Source organism: Populus euphratica, unplaced genomic scaffold (assembly GCF_000495115.2).
Source record: "Populus euphratica unplaced genomic scaffold, PopEup_1.0 scaffold219.1, whole genome shotgun sequence".
Lineage (NCBI taxonomy): Eukaryota > Viridiplantae > Streptophyta > Magnoliopsida > Malpighiales > Salicaceae > Populus > Populus euphratica.
The window spans coordinates 211,172-233,135 of record NW_011500102.1 but is presented as its reverse complement, the minus strand read 5'-3'; the positions used below and the strand labels follow the sequence as shown (position 1 = coordinate 233,135).

Sequence of the window (21,964 nt, the reverse complement as noted above, 5' to 3'; positions counted from 1 at the left end):
TCAACTAATTCACTTATATATCTTGGAACATAGCCATAAATGAAAGGTTCTTCTAGTTCAAGAAAATTAACCATGAAGCTCGACGCTATATTTTTTAGACAGAAAGATGGCCAAGTAAACTCCTATACTCTGTACCTGTGGAATAATACAGGGAAAGGATGTCTATGTATTTTGATGTCTTATATTACTTGACTAACTCTTACTTATCTCATTATTTATTTTTACTTTTTGCTAATGATTCCACACATTTCTAATACTGGTGTGGTTTATGAGTTCAAGGTTCTTATTTGTTGCTGCTAACTTTTATATACTTGCCTAGTCATTAAAAATAAAATGTAATGATTTGCATGTACAGAATGGAGACATTAAAAAGGCATCTTCTGTTTTTTGGTCAAGAGGCATTACAAGAACTCAAGAAATGACAGTGACACTCAAGCATGATTTGTATGTACCTCTGGAATAAAATGTAATGTTTGTTTGGTTTTACAGTTGACCGTAAATTTAAGCAAACATAAGTTGTAGAGATTTTGATATGTTGGCCTACAAGTTGGCGTGTTTGTTCTGCTTTTGCTTTTGCAAATTTTTGCTAGAGTTATTGTGGCATCGATTCTTCCCTAGATTTTTATTTAAGCTGGTTGTGCTTAGTTAATCATGTTTCATGGAGTTACTGTGATATTAATTAGTTAGTTGATGTTATCAACTTTTACTAGAGTTATTGTGGCATCAAACTTTCCTTTCTCAATGCTTTCTCATGTTGACTGCTGGCTGATTTTCCACATCTTGTTGCTTGTTATTAGTTCAGGATAAGAAAATAGCTTTGACAAAATTTACTGGGAAGCATAATCTTTTTTTGTTATATGTTTTATATAAGTGTTTTTTTGGATTGACCCGGGTCAACCCATCTAACCCGTAACCCGATCGCTGGACCGAGTCAATAACCGGGTCGGGTTTTAAAACTATGCTTTTGACTCGTTCTTTATATACTGGCTTTCTCTATTGCGCTTTTTAACTCAATCCAGGTATTCATCTTTTCACTCGCTTCCTCCAAAAACAATGGTGTTTTTCTTTAAAATCTGTCGACAAGCATTTCCTCCATCAGTTCCCTTGGTCTTGGGGACTAGCCCTGTCAGGAAGAGGGGGGTCTTGCTCGAGAATAGAAGTGAAGCTTTCAGTTAAGTCAACATAGGAAATGACGATTCGTCATTGAATTCCAAACCAAACTGCTAAGGAAACTCTGACTCTCAATACGAATACTAATATGCAGAAGCTGAATCTAAGGCAGATTTAACAGCAAAACTAGACTCTTTATGCAGACAAAATAACTTATTAAATAACACTGCACTACAGTTAAATACGCAGAACTCTATACAAACATCCATAAAAATCGCACTAACTGAAGTGGCAAGTGATTATCGGGGTTATATAATCGATTTACTTTCCATATAGATCTATAAAATCATCGCATTAAATGTTACTAGTGTTTTGTACAATTTTTCAGTTTGTATTCTATTACTCGCAAATGACATTATGTACTGAAGCAAAAAAAAAGTATTAAAGCCAACTTCCATTAATTATTAAGAGGTTATGAGAAAGACATCAAAAAACAAATTTCCAGAAGAAATTGTGTGGAGATGAGTAGCATTTATTATTGCATTATGTTATCAGTAATTATCATTATAAAAAGTGCAGTACATGTCTGTAACTGTATCTCTCTCATTTTCATACAGAACGAGATAAAATATCCTATAAATCAACTGCATGACATGACCACCCTCTATGATGAGAGCGGAGATAATGAACCTTGTGAAAGCATCAACCATCACTAAAAAATGATAGGCTTACCTGATATGTCCTGAAGAAGATGACGGGGATGGTTTAAATAAAGCTACCCTTCTCCTCTTATTCGAAATGTGGATTTTAATGAGAAATCTTGTGAGGCGGGAAATTTGTCGAGTATGGATTTGCTGCCTGTTGGATGGAGCCTGGAAGAAACTGGTTTACTCCGGTATCATCACAGTGCCCTTCTTTGCAGCTGTTCGTCAGAAAGAAGTATTCTTCACCCTGCCTTCCAAGGTACAGCATATAGAAGCCTTGATTAAGTAGGAGGCACCATGCAAACCGTACTCTTATACTCAACTCTTCATCAACATCCAATGGCATGAAAAGACCTTCACTACCTTCTGCAGCCTTCTTCCCGAGCTCCTTCAAGTGGTTTGTATCTCCAGCAAGCAATGATGCTTTGCGCCTGAAAGTTCAAATTAATAATTCAGGAACCCAAGTTAACAAAAGCGTAAGCTGGAAACTTGACAACAACTATACATCCAGCTCTTACAAAACCAGTCAAATCCATATAAAATTCAGGATGGTTTGCATTTAAGAGCTTCTTTCGTTTCGAATACATGTGTATATAAACAAGGAAAAGATAGCTTCTTATCAAATAGTCCATAAATAACACCACTTGCACTTGATTCAAGATTAATTACAATAAAGTAGTCATGTCATCAACCACCAGAAATCACAACACACATATATATGTTTTGGGTGATGTCTATATTGAGAAAAACCAAAGAGGAAGTTTAACAAGACCATTTTCTGGTTTTTGCTTGTAACCCAAAACTCAGCATAAACCCATCATTTAATCTGTCGAAACCAGAGCCTTACACACTTGTTCAGTCAGAAGAACAAAGTCTCATATTCAGTATGGTCACAACCATCACAAAGAAATCATACGGTCATCATAGCTTGAAAATAAGGAGAAGAGAAACATTATATATAAAAGTCACAACCATCACAAAGAAATCATACCCTCACCATGGCTTACTTCTGAATAAAGATGACAAGGAAGGATCTGATAACCTGATGGGCAGAGCCTACAGATGGTCAGGTCATCACAAAAACATTCTTCATCCAGGCTTGCAATCGCTACATCCAAACCATCCCCTCGTAAGTCAACTCTTCACTCCATCAACATCACAAGGTCCGAGGAGATCTCCACTGCCCTCTACCAGCCTCTTCTTCAGCTCCTTCAAATCTTCAACCCACCTCAATAGGCCCTATAGCAAATAACAAAAATTAATAAAAGTCAACCTCTAATTAAATAATCAACCCACCAATTACCTATAACAAATTAACATAGCTTATTAGCCAATCATCGCCCAAATTTTCTTGCTCTCTTAACGTATAAAGAGACTAGAGATTTGCAGAGGTGTTTTATTGAGAAAAAATCTATGCTACTCCATCTTTGTTTCTCTTTCGTCAACGATACAAATATTATTTGTAATCACAGTTCAAGTGTTATAAAATTTATTTCTATTTTCTTGAGATAAAATAAATTATACCTCGCTAATTAATTACATTGGGTAGCCCTGTCCTCAGGTAACCAATAATTAATCACACAAAATATTAAAATGACTACATTGGCCTCCACATCGTTACGCCAAAGACGACAAATTTGATGTCGGAACTAGTTAGTAAGGGTATCCAGGTCGGGCTTCGTGCGTTCGCCTTCGAAAGCTGTCCTTATGTTTCGGACATATTACATGTAAAACAATGAGCTTGTGTCGCCCTTCCTTGTGTTGCCACAGATAAACCCAAAAAATCACTTCCACTGTCCATTTCCTGTAAAACTCCGGATATCGTCTTCTCCGCCTCCGAAACCTCAATGGCGGCTACTTACTGCTCTTGTGCTCTACACAGCCCTAAACCACCACAGCCAAAATCTCTACGTAACAACTATTCACATAAGGGTCTATCTCTAGAACACGCAAACCCAAGTTGTCAGGCTCAACAGTAGGGTCTAGAATGCCGTTGAAACCGTTGTCAGCTTCTCTTCATTTCGGGACCTTCTGCAGCAAGAAGAAGCAAATATCCCCTGATGGTGTTCAGGAAGAGGAGTTACTATTTGAAACTCATTTTGATGCCTCTGTCCCTCTCCCTCCACTCACCATTCCTCCAAAACCATCAGAACCCGTCCAATATCCGCAAGAGTTTCTATCACGTGTCATGGCCATGGCAGCTGCTGTCTTAAAAATAACTGAGCTGCTTAAAAATAGTATTGGTAGTGGCGGAGGCGGCGGCGAAAAGGACGTGTACGGTGACGGCTCAGCTGATGCGGGCTCACCACCACCGCGTGCCCCAAGTCTCGGTTTTCTCAGCCGCTTTGCAAGCAGTGAGAAGATCTCCTCATCTGTTTATGTAAAAGATACACAATTTGAATTGCATGGCAACGTCTCTGCTTTTCTTTTCGATGCACCAAAATTCCTTAAATCGGTCTTCTTGAATCCTGTGGTTGTGCAAGCGATCATAGCTACTATTACTAAAATTCGTGGAGGTGACGGTGGTGGCCATGACGGAAGGGGCTCAGTTGGTGCTGCTGAAAGGGTCATGCATCCGAGGGTAAAGCTTCCGACCTCTCTTGATTTTGAGACCTTCGTTTTCAAGAAGGAGAAGATCATTCTCGCTGGCCATGACAAGGTGTGATTTTTAAAATTTTATTTTTTCCATTTCATTCTCTAAATTTAGAGCTCCATCTTGTAAATTTTATAATCAAATATTAGAAACTTCAATTTAGTGTTTCATAAAGGAAGATAACTATTAGGTTTCTGTCTAATAGATTGTTTCCCCCTCCAAGTTTAACTTCTTTCTGTTTGTAAAATTGGTTATTGTTGATGATTTGTTCCTATTGCATTGCGGTATATTGTGAGAGGAGGCAAGGATGTGTTTCGCTTGCTCCCATATGCATTCCAGCGCATTAAACAGATTGGTGTCATTGGTTGGGTTTCCCAGGTGAATACTATCAATTTTGCGCTTAAAATATGTACAATTGCCTTAAAATTTGTAGTACCTTATTGGTATGTCTTGGTTCTGCTTGAGGACTAAAACTTGGTAGTATCAAAAGCCCTCTTTCCCATTCTACGAAATCTTTTGGAGTGTGTATGTGGAAACTGGAAACAGAGTCTATGGATGCGAGCATTTATATCGATAGCTCAATCTGTATATGATGTTTGGTAGCTTCTTTTTATCACAAATCTTTCCTTTAATGCTATTTTTACCATGACTCTCTGTGGATTGCTAACAAGCCCTCATTCATTACCAGGGTTCTGTTCAAGCTCAGAATTTAAGGGATGCACTTGCTGAAGCCATGTCTGCTATAAAAGTCAAGGCAACTAATTATTTACACCTCACTCTTATATGCAGATATATGCAGAAATTTTACCTGTTTAGGAAGTTACATGGTTACTATGTATGATATAGGTCGGTCTCGAGAAGGATTCTTGCTCTTTTGCTGAAGCTCGTGCTGCTGGTTTTACTGAAGAGAGCGATACTTTAGGAGATATCTGGGAAACTATTTCAGGCAGTGATCTTGTGCTTCTTTTGATTTCTGATGCTGCGCAGGTTTGTTTGTTAATTAATCTTTCAGTGTGAATTCTGAATTTGTTTCTCTATTTGTTGTTTCTGTATTTTTCTTTCAGTTTGTGCCTGCTGAGATTTAGGGCAAAAAAAGAGACTAGATTCTTTAGTATTCTTAACTCGAGTCCGCGCACGTTCTGCGGGGAGAAAAAAAAAAGAAAATACAAAGTTCTGGCATGGAATACAAATGATGTTGTTCTGCTACTTGTCTTCAATGTCATAGTAGCAATTTGTTTCCTGTGACGTTCTTCAGGGGTTACTTTTCTGTGTGAACTGTTTCAATACCGATTTGCTTCCTCAAGGTTCTTCTATGTGGTCTCAACTTTTAAAAAAGACATTCCTGCAAACTGCTAAGTGTATGTTATTTCTTAGTGACTACACATTTATGATACGTCCGTCTGCAGATGTGTTTGTGCTTGCTTAGTTTTCTTCTGTGAAGCCGCGAGGTTGATTTTGGTTCTATAAAATTAGAATAGGAGAGGAAAATGTTTCTGATTTTCTAGCACATCTCCAGTTCACCTGCTTTCAATTCATTTTTTCTCCGTAATCCATCAAGCAGAGGTAAAAGTTTTGTGATGCATTCCGTATGATCCAATGCTTAATAGGTCATCTCATAAATTCCATGTGTTTGGTGTTGATGAATGCCTGTTTTGGTGACAGTCTTAACCGTTCAACTTTAATATCATGATGCATCAGGCTGGTGTTTATGAGAGAGTTTTGTCTCACATGAAGCCAAACAGCATCCTTGGGCTGTCCCATGGATTTCTTATCGAGCATTTGCAGTCAAAGGGGCTTGATTTCCCAAAGCACATCAGTGTGATTGTTGTATGTCCTGAGGTAGAGGCCCATTCTGTAAGGAGAGACTATGTTCATGGCCAGAAGATCAATGGAGCCGGAATTAATTCCAGCATTGCAGTCCACCAGGTTCTCTCTCTATCTTTGTCTGGGCTCTCTCAAGGAATGCTCACACTCACTAGTCACTAAACTTGAGCATGCGCATGAGGACTCAAACGTTATATAAAAATAAGCCATCTGTCTGAACTATTCTGATACAAATCAAACTAAACTATCATGATTGATATGCTATATTGCGGTCCTTCAAAGACCCAACGGCTCACTGAATCCCAAATCATCGACACAACTATGTTGTAATTTCATTTGGGAGCAGGACTGGGAGTTGATACTACAATTTTCAAAAATTCAATTTGAAAAAAATTATAATTTCTGGAATCTTGTTTCTAAAAGAAAGGTCTTTTTAAAAGTCTCTTTATCTAATATTATGTTCATTAAAAATTTTTATTGATTAACAAAAATTCTATAATACAAAATTAGTTATGCAAAATAAAATAAAAAATATTATCATTTTTTAAAAATTATATTTAAAGCAGGTTGCATTACTAATTTTATCTTAAATTATTAATAAATTGTTGTATATTTATCTTTAATTGTTTGCTTATCGTATTTCTGATTTTAACAATATTCACTATAATATTAGTACATATTATATAGTAAAAAAAATATATGATATTTTTAGCTTTGATGTTGATGAATAAACCAATAAAATAAATTTAAATCATTGTAAATATTTTTTATTTTTTAAAGAAAAAAAATATATTATAGATAAATACCTAAAAAAACAAGGAATCCACAAATAAATTTAGAAATATTCACAAATATTTTTAAAATTTTATAATATTCAGAAAGGACTTAATTACTTAAATATCAAAATAAAATAAAATGAAATAAAAGAGATTGGGCCGGCTAGGCTTGTTCCAACCGGCCCAGCCTGGTTACTGTTGGTGGCATGATTTCAATAGTAATAAGGTAATTTATATTTGGAAAGGAAAGAAAGAAGACTTACGCGCTTCTGTTGCCGTTTGAAGACGAAGGCTTGAGGTGGTGCAGTGCAGGCCGATGCTTTCCTCTCTTCGTTTCTCCTCTGATATCCTCTCTCTCTCTCTCTATTATTCTTGTTTCCCTGTTTTCTCTCTGTCTCTCTCCGCGTCTTGCTCTCTCTCTCTCTCTCTCTCTGTATCTTCGTCCTCATGGTTTCTCTTTTTTTCGCATCCTTTTGTGTTGATCTCGGGTTTCCTCTGGTCTTCCTTTTTTTTCTGTTGTGTTCATTTCTTCATTGTTTTGAGCATACTTTGACCTCTTGTTTCTCCATTCCACACCTCCCAACTCAGCCCAAGAAATACATTAATCTCCTCATATGCATATCTAATTCGTATTTTTGGCCAATACATACAACGGATAGCATCCATTATTAGACTATTAATAGCGTGGGGCAAAGACGTTACCACGTTCTTTGTCTTTTCTGCTCAATCGGGATGACGGAGATAAACAGTTTTCTTTGAAACAGTGCCGTTTTGGGATGAGAATAGCCATTTTTAATTTGGTAACTCAAGTTCTGCAATTCTGAAACTCTGTAATCCAGCCCCTGATTAAATTGTAATTAGAAGCCTACATTTTAGCAACATTTACAAAATGGTCCTTTAACTTGAATTTCTTGCAATTTTAACCCGAATCAGCCCCAAACTTTTATATTTCTTCAATCAAGCCCCTGATGTCATTAATTAAACTAATTTCAAGTTCAATTAAGTCTCCAAACTTATCAATTCTACAATTAGCTCTCGATTTGATTAATTAAATCAATTCAAAGTTTAATTAAGTACTTAAACTTTAAATTTATATTGTCTTGATTCAAATTTCAATTTACTCTTCCTTCATTTCATTATTTTTCAAATTTCAAGAATCATTATTTTTTTTATTTCAAGTTCAATCAAGTCTCCATTGTTTGCTTTGGGTCTTGGAGCACTGTATAGAAAAACAAGCAAAAAGATAGGCTCTATCAGTACTTGTGCTGCCTCTTTTCTTTTATTTTTTTCTTTTTAATTCTACTTCCAAGCATAGATTGTTTAGGGTTCGTTGCGAGAGGAGAAATTTTTTATTTATTTCCAATCCTGGCTTTATTAAAGCGTTCAAGTTTTGCAATCATGTGAGAAAAACCCAGGTCACAGGTGTTGAAGAAGATCAATGACAGCAATTACCTGAAAATTTAACTGCTATGAAAAACTATCAGAACTAACTGATAACCAAGCGAATCATAGCAGCGCAGCTCAGTCATTCTTATTCTTAACAACTCAAACCTCAACCTAATCAATCCTGACAAAAAACAACTAACTTATGAGTACCGGGTACTCGCGTTTCAAGATGTTCATTAATCTTGGTTCTACGTTTCCTCTCTGCCTCACTAACATTCCTTGGAGCAGTAATGTTTCTCCATGCAGAGACTGTTTTTCTATCCACTCTAGCAGTAACCTCTACGAGCTATAGTTGAGTTCCAAAATAGTAATAACTTTGATGCCAACAGGAAAACTTGTTTAAACATTGTGCGATTTTTGACATGTAAAGCCAAATTCCCATCAAGTATCAGAACATTCTGCCAATAGGGACTAAAACCCAAACCCCCATCAACTATCAAACAACTACCAGAAAAACCCCCTTCAATTATGCTATCAGTAATGCACATTCCAGGAAATTCATTATATTCAGCCATCTATTATGCTGGAACATTAAAGCATTTTTTATCTAATCAACTCTCAATTCCTCACAGAACAAGACAATTAAATATGCTATAAATCAACTGCATCACCTCCAGTGGACAGTGAGGAGAAAATAGACATTATAAAAAGTCGCAACCATATCTAAGAAACATGTGCTCACCAGGGATCCTGAAAAAGAGAAGACAATGAAGAATCGAAAGGGAAACCCTTCTCCACTAGCTTGAAAGTCTGGAGTTTAATAAGAACTCATGTGAAACAGCAAGCTTAATTTGTCAAGTGTGGATCTGATAGCCTGGTCAACAGAACCTGCAAGAAAGTAGCCTACTTATGCTCATCTTTGCAGCTGTTCATCAACATCTAAGAAGTAAGATCTCAACATCTGCCCTTGGTATTATCAGATGAAGGGCGTCAAATCCCTGTAAAGTCAACCTCTGAAATAATCAACCCAGCAATTAATGCCAACAAAAAGGCATTTTTTGATCTCCTGAGATTGAAAAATTATGATTGTTGAAGAGAGCCATAAATTCCAAAATCAGCAAGCATTCAACCAAACATAAAAAACTAAGCAGCCCATATATCAGAAACACTCAATGCATCTAATTTTCAGGTTTCTAAATTTTATTCTCATCACATTCTTTATTAAGGGACGAGAAAAAGGTCAAACTTTAAAAAATAAAGCCAGCAATGAAGCATTAATATTAATATTTCTCCTGTAAAAACCTTAACATTTAGTTTTAGAGAATAGAAAAATGAACAGGGGGGCTTACCAGGAAGAGAGAGAGAAGAGAGGCAAACCATGCTTGTCTCTGTACGGAGAGAGATTGTAGAAATAATACGAAGTAATTTTCAGTTCAGACAATATTATTTTATCAAAAATAAGTACAAGACTAAAAGCCCAACTTGCCCCTTCAAGCAACTGCTAAATGCTAATTACAGAACATACACTTAAAACGTCATGCGGCCACACCTTAACGTTAACTGACTATCCAATGATTGAAGAATTTATTAGCCCATGTCTAGAAAAGGTAATCTGAGAACTGGGCCTCCTTCTTTTTAGGAAGTTGTCCATTAGATTTGAGTCCATTAGATCTTCTCGAGTTAATAGATTCTCTGGTCCCCCAATGTTGTACTTACGTTATTTACCATTTAATCTTTGGTAAAAAAAACAAAGGATGGTTAGATTTGTGCTTTTTTTGCACGTGTCACGATTATTCAACTAGAAGAAAAGGGTTCCCTTCCATTTAGTCAACGCTTGATTGTGTAATAAACAATAAGAGAGAAGTTTCCTTAATCAGAGATGAGAAAAGGGTTCCTTGAGTCCATTAGGAATGTGTGTTCTTTGGGAGGATCGATGGTGGTTTTCTTTTTAATGTATAATTTTTTAAATAAAAATTACACCTTATAAAAATAAAAAATATTTTTTTTATATGAATCCCATCAAATATAAAAACCAACTACACCTCCAAACTCCAAACCAAAGGATGACCTCTGGATTTCGTCCTGACTGGCTATGATACGTTATTTACCCGACGCTTGTGTTAGAAGCAGACAAGCAACGCCTTTCTTCTATAAATATTAATCACCACCGAACTCCACTCCATCCTGTTTCCAAAACCCTCACAGCTGAAACCCAGACAAGACAGAAATGACTGCCTTGTCCTCCTCTTCCACTCTATCCTGTCCAGAACCCATAAAATCACCACCGAAACCGTTTATCAAGCCTTGTTTATCTCTCTCAAGATCCAACCAGATTAACGTTGTTGGGAGAAGCTCAGCTTTCCGTCCTAAAATGGTGTTGACGCCTGGTCCCAGTTCTGATATCAAACCGTTGCGAATCTCTCTTGGTTTCGGAGCTTCAATCAGCAAGAGGGAGAAATTCTCCCTTGCTGGTGGTCAAGAAAAGGAAACAAGATTTGAGATTCATTCTGACATTTCCACTCCTCTCCTCGCTACTCCAAAACAATCGAACTCCCTTCAACAGCAAACATTTTGTGAGCTGTTTCCATTAGTTCTCATCCACAGTGCAGCCATCATAAGTTTTATCAAGCTGCTTAGAAATACCATTAATAGTAATAATAGTGGTGGAGGTGGTGGAGGCAACGTTGGTGGGAGAGGCGGCGAACACTCTCTTAAAACGGAGTCGCCAACGTGTGCTGTAAGTCTTGATCTTCGTATCCGCTCTTTAAGCAGTGGGAAGATATCCTCGGTGGGCTACGAAAAAAAAACAGAATTTTCATTTCGTTGCGTTGTCTCTGTTTTTTTGTTCAATCACACGATATTATCGAATTTCGTGAAACTATGGGCTGGTTTTCCATCTAGAACCCTCTCCGATTTAATACCCTGGATCTTCTCTGTTCCTACGGTATGGTCCGGTATTGGTAAGATTGGTGGTGGTGGTGATGGTGGTGTGGGTGGCAGTAGCGGTGGCGATGGCATCGAGGGCTCAATTGATGCTGTAGAAACCGTTTTGGCACCAAGTGCAAAGCCTCTGGATCCTCTTGATTTTGAAACCTCAGGTTTCAAGGAGAAGATTTTTCCTGGCCACAATGAGGTATTGCATTTCCTACCTCATTGTCGTTAGTTTTAAATTTCTTTTCTTTATTAGTTCTTGCTCTAATTTATAGTTCAGTTTTGTGAAAGCAAAATCAAATGGAAACCTTAATTTAGTATTTGATAACCAAAGGTAGTGATTTAGGATTTTTAACTCGTTCTTGTGTGGATTTTGTTGCTTGTCTTTCCCCTGTTAGTTTCTTTTAATCAGATTTTATTTATGTTCATCACTTAATTTTGAAAGAAAAAATGGTTATTGATTGTGGTACATTGTGAAATCTTTCTTGTTGTATGAATGTGCCGGAGATTAATACAAATTATATTTTTAGCCGAGATCTTTTTTTAAGAGATAAATCCATGTGTGCATGATGCTTGAAAATTAGCATGTTTGATACCTGTTAGCTTCATTATTTTCACTGTTCTTCCATTAATGTGATAATTTCGGAGTTGTTCATTGAAGGTGTCTATTCCCTGCTTGGGAAATTCCTTTGATTTGGGTGATTAATTCCTCGAACTTGACTACATAATATCCCATGGCTCCTTTGTATAATAAAGGAAGGATTTGTGCTCTTTTGCTGAAACCCGTGCTACCACTATAAGATTTAGGCCAGACAGTTGAATAGGTTGCTTTAACTTGATGCCTTTTGCATGTCCTTCAAACTGTGTACTTCTGTTACTTAGATGACAGTCTACGTCGTAAGAAAGGAGCTTGGTTCCATGCCGTTAATTTTTTGGTGACTGCTCAATGCACATTTATGATGTACGTACGTACATGTCTGCGTTCACATACAAGCTTCTGCTCGTTTAAGTTTCCTTTTGTGTTGACACACTCTTGTGCCCCGTAATTTCCTTTCATGGACAGCCAGTATCAGTGCTATGAAGATGAACCCTGCAGTATATAGAAGTAAGGAATTGATGATGTTCTTGCGGGGGCATTGGTTTTATGTAGCCAACATCCTAATATGTGATGAGAATTTTTCTTGTTCCTTAAGATTCATTTGCCATCATCTCACATATGATCACCCAGCAGGCACTGGAAGCAGCGGATAATGGTGCTCCTACCAGCCACGACCTCCTCGGAACTTCCTATCGGACCCAGTTCAAGGAGCCTTCGAAGTCTGTGCTCAAATGAAACCTTCCGCCAGCATTTCAGCTCCACCAGATGCTAGCCTGGTTTGACCTAAACGATGACAGTCTAGCGATTGATACCTGAAAACTGCTTGTTTGATGTTGTATTGGAAACTTCTGCTGTCCTGTGTTCCTTGTCCTCTTGTCATTCTGCAACTTTTGTTCCACAAACAAAAATGATATTCGTATTTTCTGGACTATTTGGACCCCACACTTGCCACCACAATTTCTTAATCTATGTTCCAGGATGTGAAGTGATGGGAGTGACATCCAGTGTTCTGTTTTCCTCCCATCATGACATGCTTCTTCCACAGGAAAAAACAAGCGATAAACAAGCACTTAGCTCTCCATAACATCGAAAACAAAAGAAGCTGAAAGTGACCCCTTTCTCCAAAATCCCAGAGCTCAATCTCTGCAAAAATAAACCCATTATTTGCCCACAGTTCACCACCTTGTTTTGGGGCTTTGATTGCTTGTTTTGCTAGAAATGCTATGTTTTTCCTCTTTTTTTTGGGATTATCTTGGAATCACGTAGAGTATAAACAATGAAATCCTACGGAAAAGAAAAATTATGCACTGAAGATTTATTATCCAAAATACCCATGAAATTATTATTTTTAGAGCAAGGGCCTAACTCAGTTTAGACGGGTTTTTTATTTGTCTTTTTTCATAAAAAACAAAAAATAACTGCGATAATTTTATATTTTGGATATTATTTGGATTTTATATTTATCTATTTTTTTATATAAAAAAATTATTCAGGGATTTTGATTTAAATATGTATTTGAAATTATGACGCAAATTTCTTTTAAAATAATATATACTTAAAGATATATTAAAATAATTTTTTTAAGATTTTCTTATTTTTAATGTTAGAACATTAAAATTACTAAAAAAAAATATCAATTGAATAGTTTTTTTAAATAAAAATACTTTTAAAAATATTCAAAAACAAATCTCAGACCGAACATGCATCAAAGTTTGGACATAAGATTTTTTTTTTTTCTCTTTGTACATTAAAAAAAAAAAATTACTAAAAAAAAATATCAATTGAATAGTTTTTTTAAATAAAAATACTTTTAAAAATATAGTTACTAAAAAAAAATATTAATTGAATATTTTTTTAAATAAAAATACTTTTAAAAATATTCAAAAACAAATCTCAGACCCAACATGCATCAAAGTTTGGAAATAAGATTTTTTTTTTTTCTCTTTGTACATTAAAAAAAAAAAGCATAAAAAAAAACAGTGGCGCTGCCACAAACGTGGAGCTCAAAAGCACAATTGTGAAATGTAGAACCGAAAACCCAAAATACCCTTAACATACAACTAACGACGAACACCCATCAGACCGGCCACTCGGGCCCCAAACAAAGATAAAAAAAAACAGTTAAGTTACTATAAGTCCCTGCACTTTTACCATTAAACTATTAGTTTTCTGACAATTTAGTCCTTTGATTATGTTTTTTATTTTCTTAAATAAAGTGGACAGTTGATTTTTCTGTCCATAATTAAGTAGTTTCACGAATCGGCGGATGATGGTAAACACAAGATAGCCTTACTCCTTTCTTCCAGGAGCTTAAGCTTTAATACTAGAAATCCCATTTCTAAATATTTTCCTCAGCATGATATTTTTTTCTGAAAACGCAGGTATCCTGTGCTAGTTTTCATGCACCAGATTAAATTGATAGCATGATAATTGTTGTTTTTTAAATAAGTTTTTGTGTTAAAATATATATTAATAATGTTTTTTTATTTTTAAAAAATTAGTTTTAACATTAGCATATTAAAACAATCTAAAACTTATAAACCATATTAAATTTTAATAAAAAAAATTAATTTTTTTAAAAATATAAATTCAACCACGTTCCCAAATAATTTTTAAATCTTTATAGCCCAAAATTAGTATTTTTATACCCAACAGCCCATGGCTCCAAGAGTTTTTTGGGAACTTGAGATTTGAAGAGAGTAAACCCCACAGCCCAGCTGATATTCACCGAACCAACCCCTTAAAGGTTTTTTAGCTTGATGTGCAGTTTCACGAACCTTAATTTGCTGGTTTTCAATAAAGAAAATGTTGGTTTGGCCATAGAATAATGGTAGCTAGTTTGTGTAAGGGGTATAATTAAAGTTTGAGGATGAATATAATACGATCATCATAATTGAGGTCCTTATATGTAGTTTAAAAAAACCCTAAAACAGGCCAGCATGCAGGCTGTGTATCCTCTACCAAACTGTACTGTCATGTTAGGCATGCATGTTTGGTTGTTTAGTATAGCGTTTCAACATGTGTTAGTATATATTTTAAAATAGTGTTTCACATGGAAAAATTATTAAATTAATATTTCTTTAAAAAATATTTTTTAATATTTTAATGTATTGATGTTAAAAATAAAAAAATTTAATATATTTTTAAATAAAAAATATTATATCACCATAATATCAAACACATACTAATCAAACATAGCTTATGATTAAGATTTTTGTATTTTTATTTATTAAAAAAGCTAATTAAAGAAAAAGTTAAAATGCATGGTGAATTCACAATAGCAATAAACATAGTTTATTGTGAATTGCTATAATTAGGGGTGTTCATTTTCGGTTCGGGTCGGTGGTTTTTTTTAAAAAAAAAAAACAAAAAACAGACCCGAAACCGGGTCAAACTGACCGGTTTCGGTTCGGTTTTTTAGGGAAAAAACCGGTACAAACCAGCTTGGTTTGGTTTTTTCGGTTTGGCTCGGTTTTTTTCCGGTTTGGGTTTGGTTCGGTTTGGTTTTTCGGTTTTTCAATTATAAAACCAAAACCGAACCAAACTAGCTAGTTTTTTTAAAATTTTAATCGATTTAATCGGTTTTTTCTTTAGGTTCGATTTTTTCGGTTATTGTTTTTTCAATTTTCTCGGTTTAATCAGTTTTTCGGTTTTTTTGTTTACCCCTAACTATAATAAATTTATATTCATGCCCTTCGATTAAAAAGTTTGAAGGTTATAAAATGAGATTATTTTAGTTTTTTTATGGTGACACGTTGGTCATTAAAAGATTGAACATGAGTATTATTGTCTTTACAAATTCTTTTGTATAATAAAAATATATTTCTACCCCCAAGGTCAACAAAATTTAAACTTGCTGATTAAGAATATTTTTTACTATATATAAACTTGAAAAGTAGTAAAATATATCTTTGCTCGTATATAAAACAAAATAGTTTATATGCATGCAGATGTGTTTTGGTATTTTTACATTGGTTTTTTTATTTACAAGGTTATGAGGAGGCTTTTTAATAATTTAACATTCTTTTTAATATTAAATTTTGAAAAGCTGCTTATACATGGAAAACACGCATCTATAGCAACCATACTTTTTTAACAGTGCATGCAACGCCATCATATATAAAAAAAAATGCTTTTTTATCGTGTTACTAGAAGTATCATCACGTGAAAAAATATTATATTTGATCTTAAGTAAAATAAGATTTGAAAAGAGTTTCAAATCTTTAATTTATAGGTTTTTTAAAATTTTTATAAATAGTACTTTATACTTTTTATTTTTTATTGGTAGTTTATCAAATAAAAAAATTATATAAGTCGTATATACCTGGTTAGCATTCTAAGTATAACAATTTTTTAAAAAAAAATTTAAAAATTTTTTTTACTAGTAATTTATGTAGATTATTGTTAAAAACCGAGTAATTAAACGATTTATAATTTATAAATTTATAATAATTCAGTTTTTTAAAAATTATTCCAAGTTAAATAAAATTAAATGTTGAAATAATAAATTTCTAAATAACTTGGTATCCATTTAACACAATCTTAAAAAATCTCAAATTAATTTTTTACCTCCGTTGCGTGTATAACTTCGGGAATCCATCAATTTATTCATTACTATGTTCATTGATATTGACCAAAAGGAAAGCCATAATTTACACATGTATATTTGTGTTGCTACTATATCGATGAAGATGAAGGATGCAGGGAAAGAATTTATTAATCTGGGGCAAGCATGATCCAGAGCCAGTCTTGAATCAACTGAAAGAAATTGAAGAGTCAGTAGAAATCATTGATTTGCAATCAAATCCATCTGAGTGATTGAAGATTCTACTGATGAAAGAGCCTCTGCTTGTGGTGTGTTTTCGATTTGCCGAATGAACTTGTTGATATATTTCTTGGGATCACATCAAGACCGTTCCCTCCAACTTCTCGGCAAAGGTTAATTATGTGTTTGTTATTGTTGTTTAAGATTATTTTTAAAATTATGTTTTTATATAAAAATATATTAAAATGAATATTTTTTATATTTATTTTTAATTTTTAATATTAGCATATCAAAACTATTATAAAACATTGAAAAAATATTAATTTAACATTTTTTTATGTCAAATTTATTTTTTAAACTTAATCAAGCTGCAATGCCACAAATGACATTGAAAAAAATTAATTAATTTGCTTTCCCACGGGCCTCTATTTTACATAAATATTTTCAACAAAGATGTATGGAATGCTCTTTAGCTGGGGGGGAAAAGAGAGAAACCCATAATTAATTAATGATTGTTTATTTAGCATTGAATAATTTAAGGAATTTGTTTGATCATAGAGAAGATATGTTGGTATTTTAGTTTTTTTTTAATGTTTAAATCTTGATGTTTCTATTTTTTTTTAATTCTCATGTTTAAATTTTGTGATTGGTATCTAAAAATATTATTAATTTTTTTTAAATACATCAAATTAATACAAGCAAGCCAATATAAAAGATTTATTAAAGTTTTTTTTTTTTAACTTTTACGGAGCATCTAAAAAGAAAATGGTAGCAAAGTGGATTACTTTCATTAGTAGAGTGCAAAAGGTAATCATCACAATTCTCATTTTTATTATTATTATTTTTTATTTTTTCTAAATGCATCAAGGAGAGCTGACAGGATTTATATCAATAGCATGAGAGAAACACAATGGAACTGAATGACTAATAAATTCCTGGTTGTGATTAATTAAAAATCTATTATTAATCATCCTAATTAATAAGCTGCTAACTAGACATTCCAATGGTCATCTTACCCCTTTATCCCATTTTGATTTTATTTTTGGAGACCAAATTCAAACTATTATCAAAAGCTTGAGAATTTAAGAACCAAAATTACAATACTTCAATATTTTGAGGGTGCCATTCTCATCCTCTCCACATCATGCTTCCGTACAATATGCTCATACTTAAGTTTGTTTAATTAGCTGGGGAAGAGACTTGCGTTTTAAAAGTTTTAAAAAAAAATTGAAATTTATTTTTTTATTTTAAATTTATTTTTTTATATATTTTTGAATTATTTTGATGAATTGGTACAAAAAATTTAAATATATTTTTAAATAAAAACTACTTTGAAAAATAACCATTATTACACTTGCAAAACTCTTTTAATTATTTATGTTTTTACTAGTGGTATAACCATAGTAATCTGGTTTGGAAAAGGATCCTATTTATTTGGTTTTAAGGTTAGTTAACAAGGTTAACTAGATTTGTTATTTTTTATTAAAAAAAATATTATTTTAGATTTTTCTAAAAAAAATTATTAATTTTAACTAAATTATGTTTAGCTAGCTCTATTGAACTGTGATCAACCTGTTGAAGGACAGGTTAAAATCATAACTATTATTTCAAAATAAAACTCGGCCCAGCCAAGTTTGTGCTCAATAACTTCGATTGTAAAAGGGCTGCAAACAATATTTCATCATCTGAAGAAGGCAAAGGGAATTTGGGATCACATCCATTGCAGGGGCGGAGCTAGATTATGGAGAACAAGAGGAAATTGTCCCCTTAATCTTTGTACTTTCCCCTTTAGTCCTTGAAACTCTTTATCTTTTCAGTGTTACAGCTGCAGGGGATCAACATTGATGTATACTCACTCTATCATCTGTGAATGTTCCCAAGTTTTGAACTCGTTTATTGTGATCTCTAGGGGTTAAAATTAAGGAGATCAACAAACAGTTGATTGACAAGACTCTTTTCTCTGAAGTTAATTGTCTCTCCCCTGTAAATGCTTCGTCTATTTCTTTGTTTTCTCGTTCAATCTACAGAAAAAAACTAGTTCTAACAGCCTTTTTTATGAGCAGATGATCTTACATGGTTGTGGAAGGTTGGTGACGGTGTCCGATCATCCCAGCCTGCAGGAGACTAAATTGTGGCATTATTCTATTTTTACTTCTTTTACTGCTGGCTGGTATCTATAGAGCGTTGATGATAGCTCAGGTATTAAGCTCCCCTTTTGCTAAAACCGGACCATGCATATATAGTTCATGAAGGTTTCGTAGAAACCATCTGTATTTAGTTTTTGAAGTTGGAAATCAACAGCCAGTTAGCTGCTTTCTGTGAAAGACATTTCAAATTGGTGTGTTGGAACCAGTGAGAGATTGTAAGTAGATGGTGTTTAAAGCCTTGAATTTTCCTCCATCAGTCTATTTCCTTGATTTTGTTTTTCTTCTGACATCTTTCTTTCAAATTTGGTCTGTTAGCATGTTAATATACTTGAGTTTGCCATCAAATTGACTAAGCCCTTGTCATGCATGTTGAAGAAGGTGAACAGAATACAGCAATGGAGCAAGGTTACGGGCATGCTCGAATGATTGATTCAAGGAAGGCGGAATACTGGGTCAGATATTTGGCAAATATCATTTGCAGAACCAATCAACTATTTGCAGCTAATGACCAAAGGACACAATCAGAACTTTATTGCTGCCATCCACTACACAAGGCCTACATATTTTCTCTGCTTTTCGCACAATTTAAGATATTTTCAGCAATCAAATTCCAAAATAAATTCAAGAAGTGTTCTTTACTTGGTTCCTTCTTCACCGGAGCCTAACTGGTTTACCATTGCTCAATGTTTCTACTTTCTTGGAAGGCATGTTGCAGGAGTAATCCAATTTTAGAACAAAAAAGCAGTTAAATTTAGATTAACCAATACAATAAACATATCAGACATTCAAATACTACTCAAAACTTGTTTAGGAGGAGTGATCACTACTAGAACTTTTGGTTCATCTTTGCCCTTAACCATTTTACCTGGTGTGCCTTTATTGCTGGGTTTCCGCTAACATATTAGGTGGGGGCTTGAAGTTGTGGGGCATAAGAGTACCACAATGCAGGTGAAATTGCGGTGCAGCTTGCCTGCACAATAATCTAAAACACAGGTGAAAGTCATCTAATATCTCTTGGTTTTCTATTTTAATGTCCTTCACAAATTTTACTTTCATAATTTATAAATTTTAAAGAGCTCTCCTAAAGTTCATGATTCAGCTTTCCAGTTATCAGCTCCTTTTACTGTTCTTCTTTATGAAAGGCCTGCAGCATCTAAAGTTATTTTCAGTCATCTTTTTTACTTCTATTTCCCCAAAAGAAATACACATCCTGTCAGTCATACTTTAATCATTGGAGACTATTTATGCCTTTGAAGAAAGAATTAAGATGCAAGATTGGAAAGTGTTGATCATTTTCCAGAATGAGTTACATGTATGTACACACATAGAGGAGCTCTACAGCCAAAGTAGATGCTTAATGAAGACAAATAGCTTGTTAAATAGCACTGCTCTACATTCAAATCAAACTGCTTAAGCACTGAAGTAAGCGAAAATTAAAAGCCAACTTACATTAATTATTAAAAGTTCTGTCAAAGATATCATGAAATAACTTCTCGAATAAATTATATTGAGATAATAAACATTATTATTGCACTTTGCTAACAGTAATTCTCGATACAACAAGTGTAGGACATCTAGCCATCTATCTAATATGCAGGCTTGAGACGTCTGTAATTGTACTACTCTCGTTTTCATACAGAACAAGATAAAATATGCTATGACCAACTGCATCACAATCGTCTATGGCAGGTAAGGAGATAATGAGCATCATACAAGGAGCAACCACAGCCAAGAAATCATAGGCTCACCAGAGATCTCCTGAAGAAGATGACAAGGATGGTTTGAATGAGTCAAACCTTCTCCTCTTGTTCGAAAGTGTGGATTTTAACAAGAATTCTTGCGAGGCAGAAAATTTGTCAAGTATGGATCTAAATGCCTGGTGGATGGAGCCACCAAGAAACTGGTGTACTTTAGTATCACCACTATCCCCTTCTTTGCAGCTGCTCATCACAAAAACATTCTTCATCCTGCCTTCCAAAGTCGCAATCTCTGCCCTCGTTATTATTAAATGGAGAGCATCAAGTGCTTGTCTTAAATCAGACAGAATTCCAGGCTTGCAATCGCAACATATAGATGCCCTGATTACATAAGGGGCACTGTGCAAACCATCCTCTTGCTGTTCAACTTTCACTTCATCAATATCCAATGGCATGAGAAGACCTTCACTAGCTTCTGTTGCCTGCCTCTTCAGCTCCTTCAGGTGAGCTATAACTTCAGCAAGCAACGATGCCTTGTCCATCTGAGATTTCAAATTGATTACTAATTCAGCAATCCAGTTCAACAAGCCCATAAGCTAGAATCTTGACAGTATCACAACAATCCAGCTCTCACAATACCAAATAATTCAATCTAAATATCACAGTTTATTTATCAAGTGGTCCATATATAAAATTGCATGCACTTGATTTATGAATTTCAATCAAGAAAAGTAATGAAAACAATTACCAGAAAATTCTAACAGGAAATATATAGGTCTTGGGTAATAGTGATGCTAAGAACAAACACATAGCCAGGGAATTATAGTAAGCTTAGCTTAACCACTCATTCTTATTTTAAATAACTGAAGTACATTCACCAACAGAAGCAGCACAATAAACTAAAATAAATTATCCGATTCTTACAGAAGCTAAATCCATAGTTTCAAGATATCATCATTATCTTTAGTGAATCATGCTCGTACAGCAAAGACATCAACCAGAAACACAAGAGAAATGCACACTCCCACTTAGAAAAATTCCCTGACATCAACAAGAGCTGTAATTATACTCTTAAAGAAATTCATAAATTCAAAAGTTAATAGTACAGACCTTGGAAACGATAAAATCAAGCAACTCGTGTTATCACAATAAAGAATACTACTTTCAAGTGCATTACCTGATGGCTCACTGAATATTGTTCTCAAGCTTTAAGAAACAGAACTCATTAAAAAAGAAAAGCAAATAAAAAAAGAGAGAGTAGACTTTAAGTACTATGATTCAATTGAACTCAAACTCTAACATGACCAAACCAAAAACAGCAGATACCTTCCTAGTACCAGGTACCATGCTCCTAAGTGTGTCAAGATGTGCATTAATCCTCGCTCTACGCTTCTTCTCAGCTTCACTATGATTCTTTAAAGCGGCAATGCTTC

The 21,964-nt window shown here is 34.4% G+C and overlaps 2 protein-coding genes and 2 long non-coding RNA genes across 4 annotated transcripts in view; 1 reads left to right on the top strand and 3 right to left on the bottom strand.

Annotated features, from left to right (window-relative positions):
* Positions 1-1,626: 1,626 nt before the first annotated feature.
* LOC105109496 (uncharacterized) lies at positions 1,627-3,282 on the bottom strand. Its single transcript, XR_839268.1, has 3 exons — positions 3,118-3,282; positions 2,806-3,053; positions 1,627-2,245 (listed from the first exon to the last, which is right to left on the bottom strand). It is a non-coding gene; the product is annotated as an uncharacterized LOC105109496 (long non-coding RNA).
* A 519-nt stretch (positions 3,283-3,801) lies between these two features.
* On the top strand, positions 3,802-6,717 carry LOC105109507 (ketol-acid reductoisomerase, chloroplastic-like). Its single transcript, XM_011004236.1, has 5 exons — positions 3,802-4,473; positions 4,672-4,785; positions 5,096-5,161; positions 5,254-5,394; positions 6,106-6,717. The coding sequence occupies exons 1-5, from the start codon at positions 3,802-3,804 to the stop codon at positions 6,391-6,393; spliced, it is 1,281 nt and encodes a 426-aa protein (XP_011002538.1). The 3' UTR covers positions 6,394-6,717.
* A 2,223-nt stretch (positions 6,718-8,940) lies between these two features.
* Positions 8,941-9,821, bottom strand: LOC105109493 (uncharacterized). The gene is made up of 2 exons (XR_839266.1): positions 9,743-9,821; positions 8,941-9,406 (listed from the first exon to the last, which is right to left on the bottom strand). It is a non-coding gene; the product is annotated as an uncharacterized LOC105109493 (long non-coding RNA).
* Positions 9,822-20,257: 10,436 nt separating this feature from the next.
* Positions 20,258-21,964, bottom strand: part of LOC105109506 (transcription factor bHLH30-like) — a 2,545-nt gene continuing 838 nt past the window's right edge. The window contains exons 2-3 of the mRNA XM_011004235.1: positions 21,858-21,960; positions 20,258-21,073 (exon numbers count right to left, since the gene is read on the bottom strand). Of these exons, the coding sequence (XP_011002537.1) occupies positions 20,579-21,073; positions 21,858-21,960 (598 nt within the window). The 3' untranslated portion in view covers positions 20,258-20,578. The remainder of the gene's footprint in view (positions 21,074-21,857; positions 21,961-21,964) is intronic.

What these genes read in the sequence shown, in the direction of transcription:
- LOC105109507 (XM_011004236.1), top strand. Translation starts at nt 3,802, where the DNA reads ATGCCGTTGAAACCGTTGTCAGCTTCTCTTCATTTCGGGACCTTCTGC. An exon ending in TCATTGGTTGGGTTTCCCAG is followed by an intron (nt 4,786 to 5,095) that starts GTGAATACTATC and finishes ATTCATTACCAG; the next exon opens with GGTTCTGTTCAAGCTCAGAA. An exon ending in TGATTTCTGATGCTGCGCAG is followed by an intron (nt 5,395 to 6,105) that starts GTTTGTTTGTTA and finishes ATGATGCATCAG; the next exon opens with GCTGGTGTTTATGAGAGAGT.